This window comes from Ctenopharyngodon idella, chromosome 5 (genome assembly GCF_019924925.1).
Source record: "Ctenopharyngodon idella isolate HZGC_01 chromosome 5, HZGC01, whole genome shotgun sequence".
NCBI classification, from domain to species: Eukaryota; Metazoa; Chordata; class Actinopteri; order Cypriniformes; family Xenocyprididae; genus Ctenopharyngodon; species Ctenopharyngodon idella.
The window spans coordinates 34,088,537-34,104,167 of NC_067224.1; the positions used below are offsets into that span (position 1 = coordinate 34,088,537).

The 15,631-nt window shown below is 37.4% G+C and overlaps 1 protein-coding gene across 1 annotated transcript in view; it reads left to right on the top strand.

The window, feature by feature from the left end:
- Nucleotides 1-13,978, top strand: part of aacs (acetoacetyl-CoA synthetase) — a 39,294-nt gene extending 25,316 nt beyond the window's left edge. Inside the window, exons 11-18 of the mRNA XM_051892829.1 lie at nucleotides 657-721; nucleotides 4,846-4,968; nucleotides 8,705-8,818; nucleotides 9,148-9,273; nucleotides 9,811-9,880; nucleotides 10,050-10,108; nucleotides 10,846-11,048; nucleotides 11,161-13,978. Of these exons, the coding sequence (XP_051748789.1) occupies nucleotides 657-721; nucleotides 4,846-4,968; nucleotides 8,705-8,818; nucleotides 9,148-9,273; nucleotides 9,811-9,880; nucleotides 10,050-10,108; nucleotides 10,846-11,048; nucleotides 11,161-11,298 (898 nt within the window). The 3' untranslated portion in view covers nucleotides 11,299-13,978. The remainder of the gene's footprint in view (nucleotides 1-656; nucleotides 722-4,845; nucleotides 4,969-8,704; nucleotides 8,819-9,147; nucleotides 9,274-9,810; nucleotides 9,881-10,049; nucleotides 10,109-10,845; nucleotides 11,049-11,160) is intronic.
- Nucleotides 13,979-15,631: the final 1,653 nt, after the last annotated feature.

A 15,631-nucleotide genomic window follows, 5' to 3' on the forward strand; every position in this document is an offset into this window, starting at 1 on the left:
TGATGTAATTGCATTAAATACTGTATAGACTATAGAACAATTCTATATTAAACAATAGTGGATTTAACATCTAATGTTAAAATGTATGTTTTTAAGGTAACCTTCTCCCTTTAAATACTTTGGCCAGTTCAAGAATAATTTATGCACTTTTATTTTATTTATTTGAAAGAATTAAAAGAGCAGTTTCATGTCTATCCTTGTATTGTCAAGCTGGTTGAGGTTGATAGGGGATTTAGAAATTAATTATTATTAAGTAATGCAATACTTTTTAGAGAGAGTAATTAGTACTGTAATCTAATTACACTGTTTTTTAGAGTAACTTACCCCTTAAGGTGATGATACATGGGACAGCTTTTTGAGCAGTGTTGTCAGGCGATGTTGCTTGGGCACTTTCCCATTGAGAATGGGCAACACATTTCTATCTGGATACTTAGATCAAAATTTGTTGCACATTCTCAATGGCAAAGTGCCCAAGCAACATCGCTCGGCGACATTGCTCAAAAAGTTGTCCAGTGTATCATCACCTTTATTGTACCTCCTAAATTGCGGTTTCGTTTTGCAAGCTGTAAGAAGTCCATTTTGTCTTTTATACATTCAAAATATATACCCAATTGTTAACATCCATATTTTTCCATTATTTTATTGTTTGCTGACAGAATCACGATTTTTGGGACTGGAGCAAAATGGCTGTCTGTGTTGGAGGAGAGAAATCTGAAACCAGGTGAGCTGCAGAACGATTGTCATCTCTTTCTTTTTTTCCCAGTATCCATAATAAGGTTGTCACCATGGGCGACATTTGACACTCGAGTTGGGGGGGCAAGAAAAAAATCTTTTTTTCTTTTTTTTTTCTTTTTTTTGCAGGTACAAATGTCTTTTTGTACATGCATCGTGGACGATATGTGAATCAGTGTCCATCATTTTGCGAGCAACTGGTGATAAAGAAAAATGCCACATCGCAATATTGAAAATATTTCCATTTTAAACCATGAAGGTGAGCTAGTAGATATCACACAAACAATGTGCAAACTTTGCGTGAAAATAAAAACTGACTGAGCTTTTGGCACGCTGCGTTAACGGCGCATGTGGCCCATAGTGAGAAAAAAATGAGTATTTTTTGCGAATCGAGAAGTATTTCGTGTTAAACAAGTTGTTTTTAATTGAGGAGTAAGCTATCTAACTAATATTCTATTATCCTTGCAGCACGTCGGTTATGCGGTGATGCGCTATGATTTCGCAGGGCAAATGATTTGCAATATTAATTTAATAATAAAAGTAGCATGATAATAATAAGAATAAGCTAATAGCCCAGCGTGCCCGTCTGCTATACGCCACTGTGAAGGGATAAAAGGCTTTCAGGCACAGCATCAAAGCGATTAACTGTTTTATCCAAATTCACATGCATGGACCGTTAAATGTTCAATACTGCAATGTCCGAGTCTCTCCTGTCTCATGATGTTTCTCATGTGTTTTCAGTCGGTGCAAGCAAGAAACGTTTACTAGACTGTGGACTAGCTTTGACTTTCTGAACAGTGGCTGCTTGCAGCCGAATTTTTATGACCACTGACGGTGCGCGTGTGCACGCACTGAACGCGTCTTTCCGCGCTCACAGGCAAAGGAGTATCTTTGAAAGGCCCGCCCTAATGTCACCCATGGTTGTCACTATACAATATTTCAGTTTTGATACCACAGCTAAATGAACATGCTGTTGAGAACTCTCCTTTATTTAAAGAGTTTTATATTAATATAAATATTACCAAAAAAAATTACATGTAGCCATCAAGTGTTTCTCATTTAAACAGTACTTCAAGCTTTTCAGTCAATAATGTTGTTTGAAATTTTTTTATGACATAATAAGCAATGGCAGGTCTATTAGGCTATATTTACACGGCAAGGCCTAATGTACAGTTCTGTTTTTTTTGGGAGTTTTTTTTTTTGCCTGTTTACATTAACAAACCTACTTTGAAGGGTGTTTGACCATCCATGTGCATCTGTGAGGCTTGTGCACAGAATTAAGGCTGTTCCCCACTTTCCCAGCAGTCACTAAGGCCCTGTTTCCACCTGGTATTAATATGCGTTTTGGTCGATCGGATCACAAGTGGACGAGGGAGACACATACCTGTTACACCTGGTATTTTAATTTGTCTCTTTTGTCCACTTTCACTTCTGTCCTGATTTCTTTGAGAAGGAGGGTCTGTGGGTGGGTAAATTTAAGGTTTTTTTTTTTTTTTCAGTTCTTTCTATCTAATGAATAAAATAAGCTTGCACAATTTACATATGCTTGGTAAGTTAACGTATTTCGTCTTCAAACCAAACAGGTCTTCAGCCGACAAAGTTTAAATCCCGTCTGGCTAGCGCGCTTACCTTACGCGTTACTGTAGATCAGTGGGCGGAGAGTAGATGGTCTTTTGTGGCTGTTCGAACACATTCAACCACATGAGCGTTTCCACTACGAAAACAATCCGGTCGAATGCGTATCTCTGGAAATGGTCGAAAGTGGACAAGCTCAAAACGTTTAACACCCCATTTATACCTGTAAAACGCATCTTAATACCAGTTGGAAACGAGGCCTAAATGCTACTGGCTCATTCACTAAACCGTGTGTGTGTGCTTGTGAATATTCAACAATAATGAGACAAACTGAAAGTGAATTAAAATGCAGTGGAAGATGGAGTTTAACCGTCACATCTGCCATGAAAGCGGTCAAATTAGTGTTCTTATTTTATAAAGAGTTACTTGGAGAACTCCTCTGATGAAGAGACTTTTTGAGCACATGTAGTTTCCCATGCTGGGTTTAAAAAAGAAAACTTACAATGAAAATCGACCCTATTTTATCTGGATTCACGGCTATTTAAGAATGTCCATCAATGGATAAAGATTTAGTTATGCCTATGCTAACCAGCCAAACCTTGACCCCTTAGACATAACTGTTGCTGTGTAAGTTAAATTAAATTTCATATTCAATCATATTAATATGTGTAAATTAGTGTTACACTAATTTCATATTAATTAAATTAATATGACATTAAATCAATATTAAATTAAAGAAATGACTGGTGCTGTTAATTAAAATAAATTAAATTATATTATATTAAATCAAAACAAATAAATATTACATTAAATTAATATTAATTTAATTAAATTGCAGTCAAACCAAAAAATATTCAGACATTTTTGATATATTTTTACTAGTGGGTGCAGGACACTATAGTTCATTAATGTAAGTGAGAATAACAAAATAAAGTAAACTGTGATGTCTTATACCCAAAAGTTCTTCATACAGTGGACTACCAGTAAAATTGATAAAAATTTGGGACCAAAAATTATTCAGACACTTTGACCTGACCATGTTTTGCTTAAGTGTTATCTGACATAATTAAGATTAATTTTTCCTGACACAGTTTAACTTTGAGATCTTGTCAAATATTATTACCCTTTTTTAAACTGTATTAATGAATAAAAAGTTCAAGGTGTCTGAATAAATTTTGGTTTGATTGTATATCTTTCTTTTCACAGTCAAATTAAATATCATGCTAAATATTCTGGTTTGCTACATCACATTGCAGAAGTTAAAGGGTTAGTTCACCCAAAAATGAAAATAATGTCATTTATTACTCACCCTCATGGCGTTCCACACCCGTAAGACCTTCGTTAATCTTCGGAACGCAAATGAAGATATTTTTGTTGAAATCCGATGGCTCAATGAGGCCTCCATAGCCAGCAATGACATTTCCTCTCTCAAGATCCATTAATGTACTAAAAACATATTTAAATCAGTTCATGTGAGTACAGTGGTTCAATATTAATATTATAAAGCAACGAGAATATTTTTTTGGTGCGCCAAAAAAACAAAATAACGACTTATATAGTGATGGCCATTTTCAAAACACTGCTTCATGAAGCTTCGGAGCATTATGAATCAGCGGTTCGGAGCGCCAAAGTCACGTGATTTCAGCAGTTTGGTGGTTTGACACGTGATCCGAATCATGATTCGACACGCTGATTCATAACACGCTGGCCATCACTATATAAGTCATTATTTAGTTTTTTTGGCGCACCAAATACATTCTCGTCGCTTTATAATATTAATATTAAGCCACTGTACTCACATGAACTGATTTAAATATGTTTTTAGTACATTAATGGATCTTGAGAGAGGAAATTGCTGGCTATGCAGGCCTCACTGAGCCATCGGATTTCAACAAAAATATCTTAATTTGCGTTCCGAAGATTAACGAAGGTCTTACGGATGTGGAACGGCATGAGGGTGAGTAATAAATTACATTATTTTCATTTTTTGGTGAACTAACCCTTTAAATGCTTTTTGAATGGCAATTCATGTCGTCTTTAAAGATGAAGCTCTTGGTGTGTTGGAGGAGTTTGGGGGATTTATTTGTTTTGCATGTGTGTGGTTCAGAGGACTGTGTGTGTTGGGGGTCAGAGACGTGCTTCCGGGCCCTCTGCTGCTCCCTTTGGCTGCTTGACATTTCAGAGCGACACCTGTTAGCCTGTGGGGTGTGGCACTGGCTCTGATAACCAGGGCGAGAGACCCTCTCTACACAGGACCCCAGACGGGTGGCCTGGCATGTTGCCTGCATACATTTCAGCACAGTTTAATGTGGTTCATAATTCTGATCACTGTGAGCCATACCCATCTGTTTCCAGACTACAATCCTTCTGAATAAATAACATTGAGCTGAGCTTTATACTTCAGGACTGTTTATAATTTCAGAAATTGGAACTTATTAAAAAAAATAATTCAGTGAATGCGAAATTTAGTTAACATTGTGATTGTTGTTTAATCTTTTCACTAATACATTTTGTTTTTTGTTTTATTTCCATTTGCAGCAAACACACACAACCTGCAGACGCTTCACACACTCCTGTCTACAGGATCTCCACTGAAGCCTCAGAGTTATGAGTATGTGTACAGCTGTATTAAGAACAATGTGCTGCTGGGATCCATATCAGGTGGGCTCGTGTTTTTTTTTTTTTTTTCTATTTTAATTGCATTGCATTTTTCCCTTCATTCCTTCAATTACCTGGCTTTTTTCCCCTCCCTTCCTTTTTCCCTTCCATGTCCTGTGTTTCTTCTCTTTTCCTCTTCTTTCTTGCTTTCTTGCTTCCCCATTCCTTATCCATTATCTTATCTTATCTTATCTTATCTTATCCTATCCTATCCTATCCTGATCAGCCCACTCTTCACTTTCCCTCCAATCATCAGCGCTCCAGCTCTTCTTGATAGTACGGTGTGTGTGTGTTTCGCAGTGTGATCTCATGCCTGCAGGGCCCTGTGGAAACAAATTAGCATCAGCGTTAACAGCTGTGGTGGACTGCTGATTTTGTGTGCATGAGTGTGTGTTTGTGACTGGGGTCTCGCAGCATGTTTCTCTCACACACCACCTGTGCCCAGTTTCTCCCTGCGGTTTCACCAGATGAGCTTTGCTCTCATGGCAGGTCAGCGGCAGCCTGCTACATTCATGTTATTCAGATTGAACCTTTCAGAGCTATTTGTTATTTAACTTCTTGTATGCAGTGCTTGTTCCTGCATGATTTTTAGTCTTTTCTAATTTATTGATGCTGATTGGTCATTAGACACTTTTCTTTTACGATAAAACACGACTTTATGACCGCTTCACTGAACAGAGGTTGCAGCATTATATACTTATACTTGACATGTGAAGGCCAAGTATGGTAATACTTGGAATTTGTCCTTTGCATTTAACCCATTCAAGTTAGTGCACACACATTAGGAGTAGTGAGTAGTGAACACACACACACGGCAAACCATGGACACACACACCCGGAGCAGTGGGCAGCCATTTTGCTATGGCGCCCGGGGAGCAATTGGGGGTTAAGTGCCTTGCTCAAGGGCACCTCAGTCATTTCCTGCCGGTATTGAGAATCGAACCCACAACCTTCGGCTTACCAGTCTGATTCTCTATCCATAAGGCCATGACTGCATTATGGTTACCATGTTTACCAAGACTTTTAATTTTTTTTGTTAAAAGATGCCCAATATGTGAATCTGAAATTATAAACAATTTCATCTAATTATCGTAAATAAGTGACAGAGAGATTTTGATGTGTTCAGAAGACATTTTTGTGCATGTCTGCCATGAAGGCTTTTTGATTTGCCATTTGGCTCACATTTGATACCATGACAGCAATCTCATTGAATTCTGACACATTTGCAGAGCACATGAGTCTCATAACGTTTTAGAAAAAGGCTTTGACTGACGTTTCTTGACTCCAGAGGTTTTTGAAATGTCAGGCTACCTAAAGATGCCTGCTGGAAAACAGCAGCTCAGATACATAATGCTTGTCTTCAGTCCTGAGCTCAGATAGCCTATTGGCCCACTGAAATATTGAGAACCCGTTCGCTTTGTCCAGAATCAGTCCTTCTCTTGCCTCCCCTCAGATATGTGACTTCTGCCAACCCAAGGCAGATTTGACCTTGACCCCAATGTCAAGCAGAGCATATGTGACAGGGCTTGTTTCCTGCCGCCCCTGTCCCTGTGCCAGCCAGACTCCTGAGTGCACAGGGGCAGCTGGCAGGAAACTTTAACACTTTCAGCCACCCAGAATCACCTGAATCCAATAGACCCCCCCAATATCACCCACCATCTGTCACATACACACATAAACAAATAAACATAAGTGTATTGTCCCAGCAACCTTTCTCTGAGTCTTTTTTGTTTCTCTTCTGTTTTCCGTCTCTTTTATAATCTGACTTTACAGTCATTACATTTGTCAATTACTGAGACCTATTTTTATCTACAGAAGTGTCTGTTTGACATCTCCTCTCCATTTTTCTCCACGAAACCTCATTATTTTGAAATATTGATTGTCTCGCTTTTTCTTTTGGCTTGCAATATCAAATATCAGTGCCTCTTTTCTCTCTTTCTCTCTCTCCACCTTTCTCTGTGCTGGCATTATAATGACTGAGCATCTGAACAGCTCACACATGTCTTTTTATGGGGTGACTCATTAAATATAGGGCTAAACTTTCTCTACAGAAGTACGAGAATGCAAACGCTTCTAGCTACACAAGCATAAGATTGTGTGTCATTGAGTTTCAAAATGTGTTGATGCAATTCATAACACAAGTTGCGTTGCATTTCTCATCATTGCCACAAGGGGTACTACTGTATATTGTGCATTAGTGTAAACTGTCATTGTCTTCAGTCAGTTTTCTCTTTCAGGTCAACTACTGTCATGGAGGAGCAACAGTTTGAGGAGAATCTTGCTGAGAAAGCTAGTTAAAAACATGTTTATAGCAGGCTACCATTAAACCACATCTGGCTATAGTGTTTTTAAGTTCAACTTTGAGTTCAGCTTATCACAGGATGATCTAGAGTGATTTTCAATGTAATTAATGGTGCTTTAAAGGATTAGTTCACTTTAAAATGAAAATTAACCCAAGCTTTACTCCCCTCAAGCCATCCTAGGTGTATATGACTTTCTTCTTTCTGATGAACACAATCGGAAAAATATTAATAAATATCCTGACGCATCCAAGCTTTATAATGGCATTGAACGAGGATCAACAAGTATGAGCTGAAGAAAGTGTCTCCATCCACATCCATCCATAATATACATATTCCACACCCCCTTCTGTATTCTACTTACAAAGAAAGTGTAAAACTCTCGCAGTTCAAAAAGCTTATGTTACGTCCTAAGCCTTCCCTATTCAACTTACGGAAAAACTTAACTGACGTGATGACAGTTCCGGTTTTTTTTTTTTCGTAATTTGAATACAGAAGGCGGTCTGGCGGAAGCTAGATATTTTACTTCATAACTTGTTAAATATGGATTTTTTATTTTTTTATTATTTTTTTTTTTTGCATCACTTCACTTCAGAAGGACTTTATTAACCCCCCGGAGCCGTGTGGAATATGTTTATGATGGATGGATGTGGATGGAGACACTTTCTTCAGCTCATACTCGTTGATCCCGCTCACTGCCATTATAAAGCTTGGATGCGTCAGGATATTTATTAATATTTCTCTGATTGCGTTCATCAGAAAGAAGAAAGTCATATACACCTAGGATGGCTTGAGGGTGAGTAAAGCTTGGGGTAATTTTCATTTGAAAGTGAACTAAACCTTTAAGTCAACTGGGCATATGATTAACAAAATAATGTGACACAAAAACTGCTACTTTTTGGGAAAAAAAATTATAATGTCACTACTTTTAGTTAGTTATTTACCTAGTTAGTTTAGTTAGTTACCTCCCAACACTGGTGGCTTATTGCTTCATTTTTTTTTTTTTTTTTTTTAGCTGCTCTTTAAGGCACGCTGAGGATACACAACAAGCTTTTTTTAGTATCATGTGGACCAGTTTCATTCCTGAAGAAAGCCTTGTGTTTGTTGGACCAAACAGATATTTGAGCACCTTTGTTCAGCTTGTTCCTTTTGTTCATGTCTGATAAACAGATCAATAAGGAAGGGCTGCAGTATAGGAACTGTGATCTATATAAATGAAGGCAGGAGAACAAAGCTACCGGAAAACTATGCCTGCAAGTTTGCATTAATGAAAACATTCCATCAGTTCCCTTTGCTATAGGAATGGCTTTCCTATATTGTGGAACATGGAAGATCTGTCTCTGTCTTTGAATTTCTCACCAAACCTACGAGATTGTCTTGCCTTGAACATTTTGAACATCTTTAAAAAGTGTATATTAACATCTTTAGTGTTTCCTCAGGTGGCACAGACATCATTTCATGCTTCATGGGTCAGAACATGACGGTGCCCGTTTACAGAGGAGAAATTCAGGCCCGAAATCTGGGCATGGCTGTGGAGGCCTGGAACTGTGAAGGTGAGATATAGCTAATGTTTATCTCTTATTTCGTGCTCAAGACACGGAGATCTTATATATTTACAGTGTCACCTACAAGAATGCCAATGAACTACATTAACTGGGAGAATAATTGTGATTTAATCTCTTATTAAATTGCTGTTGATGTAAGATGTATTTGTGAATTTTTTTTTATTTATTTTTTTTAACCACCATTAACCACCATTAAACACCATTTAGGAGGTTTACTGTACTGTGTTTTGCCTAACATTACTACTTAATCATGGTAAAAACTAAAAACACTGCCTTTGTAGCTTTAATAACCCTGTTATGTTTGGTGTGTTTTTCAGGTAAGCCTGTTTGGGGAGAGAGCGGCGAGCTGGTGTGTTTGAAGCCCATCCCGTGCCAGCCCACTCATTTCTGGAACGACGAGAATGGCAGCAAATACCACAAAGCCTACTTTTCCACCTTCCCAGGTAATCCTTTACGTGACATCACTCTATATCTGTTTTAAAACCAAGTGAGCAGCCTCCATCGACAGCATATAAAGGCATCATAGGCATCATTCCAGAATGCATTGCTTCAAGCAGTCATTGCCTACAGAGGCCCTCTGCTACCTTCCTTCAAAGTTAAGTTGAGAAGTGGTCACAGGGAAGTGCATTTTCTGATTTTAGAAAACAAACAAGTCATCCCTTTGATTTAAGAAACAAACGTGCCACTTCAGTTTGTTCAGAAGAGGCTGCAGCTTTTTTCTGCTGTATTGATTAAATGATTTCTGAGGGCGAAAGGAGGAAAAAAAAAGAACCTGCCAGCTTTTGTTAGCACAAGAAAAATCTACTTGAAACTTTATTGCTGTCAGTTGGAAAAGGCCAATCAGGGCAGTTCAGCTTAATTAGCATTTTCAGGCCGCCAGCATTCAGACATCTCTGCTTAGATACACTGTTGATGCTTCTTTCTGTAACTATTTGTTCATCCTTCTCTGTGTTCATTTGTGTCTGTTCCTCCTCATTCAGGAGTCTGGGCCCATGGCGATTACTGTAAGATAAATCCAAAAACGGGAGGAGTCGTCATGCTGGGAAGAAGGTAACTTTCGCTTTGTTCTGCTTTGTTGTATTGCAGATTTTGATAATCTTCTTTAGTTTCTGCTAAGATGCTTATAATATTGCTGTGTTATTGTATGGTGATAGTCCGAGCTTAGTTATGCTCCTAAATGATATACTAAAAAGCTCTATTTTTCTGTTTGTATTTTCAGTGATGGAACTTTAAATCCTAATGGTGTTCGGTTTGGGAGCTCAGAGATTTATAACATTGGTGAGGAATAAGTTTCACACTTTTTCCTGAAATGAGTAGACTAATTTGAGCTGGTTTGGATCAGACTAAATTCACAAGTGGTTTTACCTACAGTAGATTATTGTAGATGAAGTATCTTGACAATCACCAAACCCTTCAAAATAGACAATATATTGGTACCATAACGGTTAATATATGCTACAGTCCCTTTTGAAAGAAGTCTTATGCTTATCAAGGCTGCATTTGTTTGAACAAAATTAAAGTAAAACGGTAATATTGTGAAATATTATTATAATTTAAAATATCTGTTTTGTATTTTCATATATTATCAAATGTAATTTATATCTGTGATGGCAAAGCTGATTTTTTTTCTCAGCAGCCATTAATCCAGTCTTCAGTGTCACATGATAGTTCAATAAGTATTATAATATCTTCATTTGGCACTCAAGAAACATTTTTTCTTATTATTAATGTTAAAAACCGAAGCCTAATTTTTGTGGTACATTTTTTTTCTTTTTTTTTTTTCTATGATGAATAGAAAGTTCAAAAAACAGTATTTATTTGAAATGGAAATCATTTGTAACAATTTAAAAATCTTTAGTGTCATTTTTGATTAATTTCATGCGTTCTTGCTGAATAAAATTATTAATTTCTTAAAAAAAACTTTTGAACTTTCAAACAGCACTGTATAATTATTTAAAATGTAATAACATCATAGTAACACTTTAAGACCCTTGTTATGCCCTCTCTTCTTCCAGTGGAAGCCTTCGAGGAAGTGTCCGACAGTCTTTGTGTCCCTCAGTACAACAGTGACGGAGAGGAAAGGGTGATTCTGTTCCTGAAGATGGGACCCAAAAAGACCTTCAGTCAAGAGCTAGTAGGAAAGATCCGCAGCGCTATCAGAATAGCTCTCTCTGCCCGGCACGTACCAGCAATGATACTGGAAACCAAAGACATCCCGGTGAGCACAGTTGCACATTTGCTCTTTTTGTTGCCACTCTTTCACTTGTCCTTTTCTGCTTTATTTTCTGCATTATTCCACCTGATTGACTTCACATTTCCTATGCCTTCAGTACACTATCAGCGGAAAGAAGGTCGAAGTTGCAGTAAAGCAGGTGATCGCAGGTAAGGACGTCACTCAGCGAGGGGCCTTCTCAAACCCAGACTCCTTGGACCTCTACAAGAACCTGCCTGAACTCCAAAACTTCTGAACAACTGCATGAGGTTCATCTGAACTCCTGAAGGTCCAGCGCTTCTGGGCCCCCTTTGAAGGGTTCAGATTCTCTGGACACTGTTGGAAAATCTGGAGGAATTTATAGAGCTTTCAAACATCGAAGCTTTTCTGCACGTTGTGGCACCTGCTCAAACTCAGCTACCCATAGGAACTGATGAAGTCTGAACACACCACACTTCTTCAAAAGTATAACCGGGTTCCTCTCGGGTAGAAAGTTGAGAATGCCATTTTATGAATTTCCAACTTGGATCTTAAAGGGACATTTTATCTGCTTCTGTAATTGCGTCCACCAAGCGTTATTCCCAAGAGATGTACCGAACTCAAACTATTTCCTGAATCTGGTATCTTAATTGTTCGAGATATGTCAGTCCCATATTTTACCTCTTGTATTTTGATACAGTGTCACTTTAACCTTAACGAAGCTGTAGGAAAATCTGGCCATGTATGTTTTGAGGCTTTAAAATTACACTATTTATGCTCATATATCTGTATGAGTCAAATATACTGATATGTTACTGAATGTTGTGGATTTAAGGATAAGCCATTTCTCCTGTATGAATACCGACTTCTTGGGTAAAACCAACTGTTTTCTGGAACCTCTAACTTTATCAGGCAAAGTTTGTGCCCAGCTTGGTACCTTAATTACAAAATGTTGCCGTAATAAAGTCAGTTCACCTTTTTTATTTTCCCCCCCAAAGCCTGACTTCCTGTCTCGAAACTAGACTATATTTGTATTTTTGAACGATATCCTATCAGTAAGTAGTGATTCATCACATCTGCTGTATTTGTATAGTATATTATACTGTCCAGAACTACACTCTGTTGTCTACTGAGTGTAGATTTGAATTGAAGCTGATGTAGCTCTCTGGCCAAAAAGAGTTCCGTATATTTTTACAGATATACTGTATATATTTGATTCTGTATATGCAGCTGCATGTTGTGCGCTAAAATATATACCCCCTTCACAATGACACTATTTGGTCTCTCTTCTGGTATGCCTTATATCAAGTTGTGAAAAGTTTTTATCAACAACTGAAGCTCATCTTCATTCTTTGAGCCATTCTTTGGTATATAGCTTTATCTTTGTCATCCCCAACAACAATCTGTTTCTTCATCTACACATCCAGGGACTGTCGCTGTAGGCATTGCCCACGAGAGATTCCTCCATCAGGTTTCAACCCAATACATTTATCATCAGAACACTGCGTACATATGAAAAAGCTGCGTTTGTTTGGTGTTTGAGGTTTTGAAAGTGAGTTTCAATGATATCCAGATATAACCTTATAATATTACATTATTAGATCATAAGGTTATGTAATGTTTGCATTAGGAGTAAAGGGAAGAATTCTGGGCAGTCCAGATGTGTGGGATATAAACAAAAAAAACACAACAAAAAATAGAAAATATTGATTTATGTTGGATCTGAATCAAGCTGTTTGATGTGTACTGATGATGCATTTATACTTGCTTTGCAGCATATCGCAGAGACATTTATCAACACATTTCACAGAAGCAGGCTTTAACAAGCCACCATCCAGAAAATACTTTTTTGGTGACATTGAGAGAGGATATGCTGCAACCTGCTCGCAACAAAAGCCAGAAAATATGCTGCATTTAAATAATTTTAAAATAATTTTTGTGCTAGTAATGTTATTTCAGCAGAGAAGCCTTACAGGCTAGTATTGATGTACATTTTTTTTTTTTTTTTTTTTGGTCTTTTTTCTTTTTTTGTGCATTTTGTGCATTTTTTAAACATGGGTCTATTTAGTTCAGGTAATGAAATCTGGTTTCGCTACGTTTAACCTGTGAGTAATTCCATTTGACCTCAGTGAGGACCCCTTACTTGGTTTCCTAAAAGAAACTATGCACTACAGACTGAAACAAAGCTTTTTTTATAAGATAACTGTAGTGTGAGGCTAAACCTAATGAAACTCAAAAGGGTGGACTGGCCCTTTAAAAGGCTCATTTCCTTTCAAATTGAAATCATTTGGTATAGTGGTGCAGATGGCAAGCAGTTGTGCAGATCGCTTGAATTAAATCAGTCCTTATTTCCGCTTCAGACAAGCAGGGACGGGTCTGTTTCACCTCATGCCCACCCTTGTGCCACCATATGCCCCATATCTGCTCAGTTTTGCTGACAGAACTGGCCTGGTTTGGGACTGCGGACATAAGGAAAGCTACCAAATCTTTATTTATTGATAGTCACTGTGGATTTTGCTGTACGTCACAAACATTTTTGTCCCACAACATTTAATTAATTTTTCCATACTCTCAGCAATTTCATGAACATTCCGTGGAAATCTATTCCATTGTATTACAGTGTTGTTGTAGTTTCCTTTTTGATACATAGAAGTGGAAATACTGGAAATAATTTTTTGTTTAGGTTCTTAATATTGTATTACATTAAATGTATTTGGTGTACTACTAGTAAATGAAAGGTGCTCTCTTCTCGGTGGCTAATGTAATATTCCTGCTTTGAAATAATATTACTGAATGTGAACAATGATTACTAATATGGTTGAGAATATATTTGTTATGAATATATTATGCCTATATACTGTATATCAATGTATCGCTACAGTTGTGTCCACTAGCAGCATACATGCATTTCATGTATAGATGCTTACTGTAGTCTTAATTAAACAACTAAGAATTTATTGTGGCTTGCTGTGATTTTATTCATCTTACATATATTTGCAGTATTATCTTTGTGCTTGCTTTGATTACGTCAGATGATTTAATCATATATATATATATATATATATAATATATATATATATACACACACACACACACACACATATATATATATATATATATATATATATATATATATATATTACACACACATATACATATACATACAACTTGTCTCTACAGAATCCCCCACAGGTGCTCAAGACTGTTAAGATTGAGTGCAATACATGTTCATCTTGGGAGAATGCATATCCTCATTGTCATGTTGAAAAAATGCCCAACAATGCAGGGAATGAGGAAAGGGTTTCAAGTTTGTGTATTAAATTACACCGTGGTGTGGGAATTCATGACAGCATTGATAAAGCACAACTCCCTCACACCTTCAGCACTCATATAAGAGCTTTACTACCACTGAACTTTACTGTGGGAACCAGGCACTTCTCACTGTACTCCTCCTCTAGCAACACCATAACATTTTGGATGCTGTTAGATCCAAAATGATTGATTTGGTCTCATGAGACCAGAGTATTGATTCCCAGAATCTATATTTTGTAAATATGGGCTTTGGCTACAGTAGGTAGTTCCAGTGAGAACAACACCATGCATGTCATTTCTGCAGGCTGCATCTTACTCTGTGAGATAAACAGTCACTCTTTTCATAGCTTTTGCTGGCTCTGAGACACTCACTTGGTATTTCTCCTGCTCTTTGTCTAGCAAAAACATCCCTCATCACTAAATGAAAGTTTAAAATGAAGGCCTGATTATTTCAGGGGCCTAGTCACAAGTCCATTGTTTTTGAATTTCTGTGTTACTTTTGCTATATTTTCACACTTAAAACAATGATTTGATAATCCTCTTGTACCACTGTCCTCTTTTGTGCTAAGAAATAAGTCTCCTGACAGTTCTCTCCCAAGTGGTTCCATTGTTGTCAGCATTAAATGTGAGAATGATTCAGTGGGCTATATAACACTTTTAATTGTCAAGAAATGATTTCTCTTTAAATGTTTTGGTTCAACATACTTACCTGTTGATCAAACATTGCCTTAAACTTACACCAGAAAATTTTTATTTCGTTTTATTTAGTAACTTTTAGGAGGGTGTACTTATTTTTGCTACACAACATTTTATCACCTTGATAAGAAAATCTTATGTTCCTGAATAATTTTGACATGCTTCTTTGGTAATTGATTAAGCAGACTTGCTGGAACATTATATCTCTAAAGAACCCTAACATGTCTTCTAAGTAATTGAGTAATTTCTGACTTTCGTTTCAGAGAGGGTGTACTTATTTATGCTGTGCACTGTGTGTGTATATATATATATATATCCTTCCTAATATTGTGTTGGTCCCCCTTTTGTTGCCAAAACAGCCCTGACCCGTCAAGGCATGGACTCCACCAGACCCCTGAAGGTGTGCTGTGGTATCTGGCACCAAGATGTTAGCAGCAGATCCTTTAAGTCCTGTAAGTTGTGAGCTGGATCGGACTTGTTTGTTCAGCACATCCCATAGATGCTCAATTGAATTGAGATCTGGGGAACTGGAGGCCAAGTCAACACCTCAAACTCGTTGTTGTGCTCCTCAAACCATACCTAAACCATTTTTGCTTTGTGGC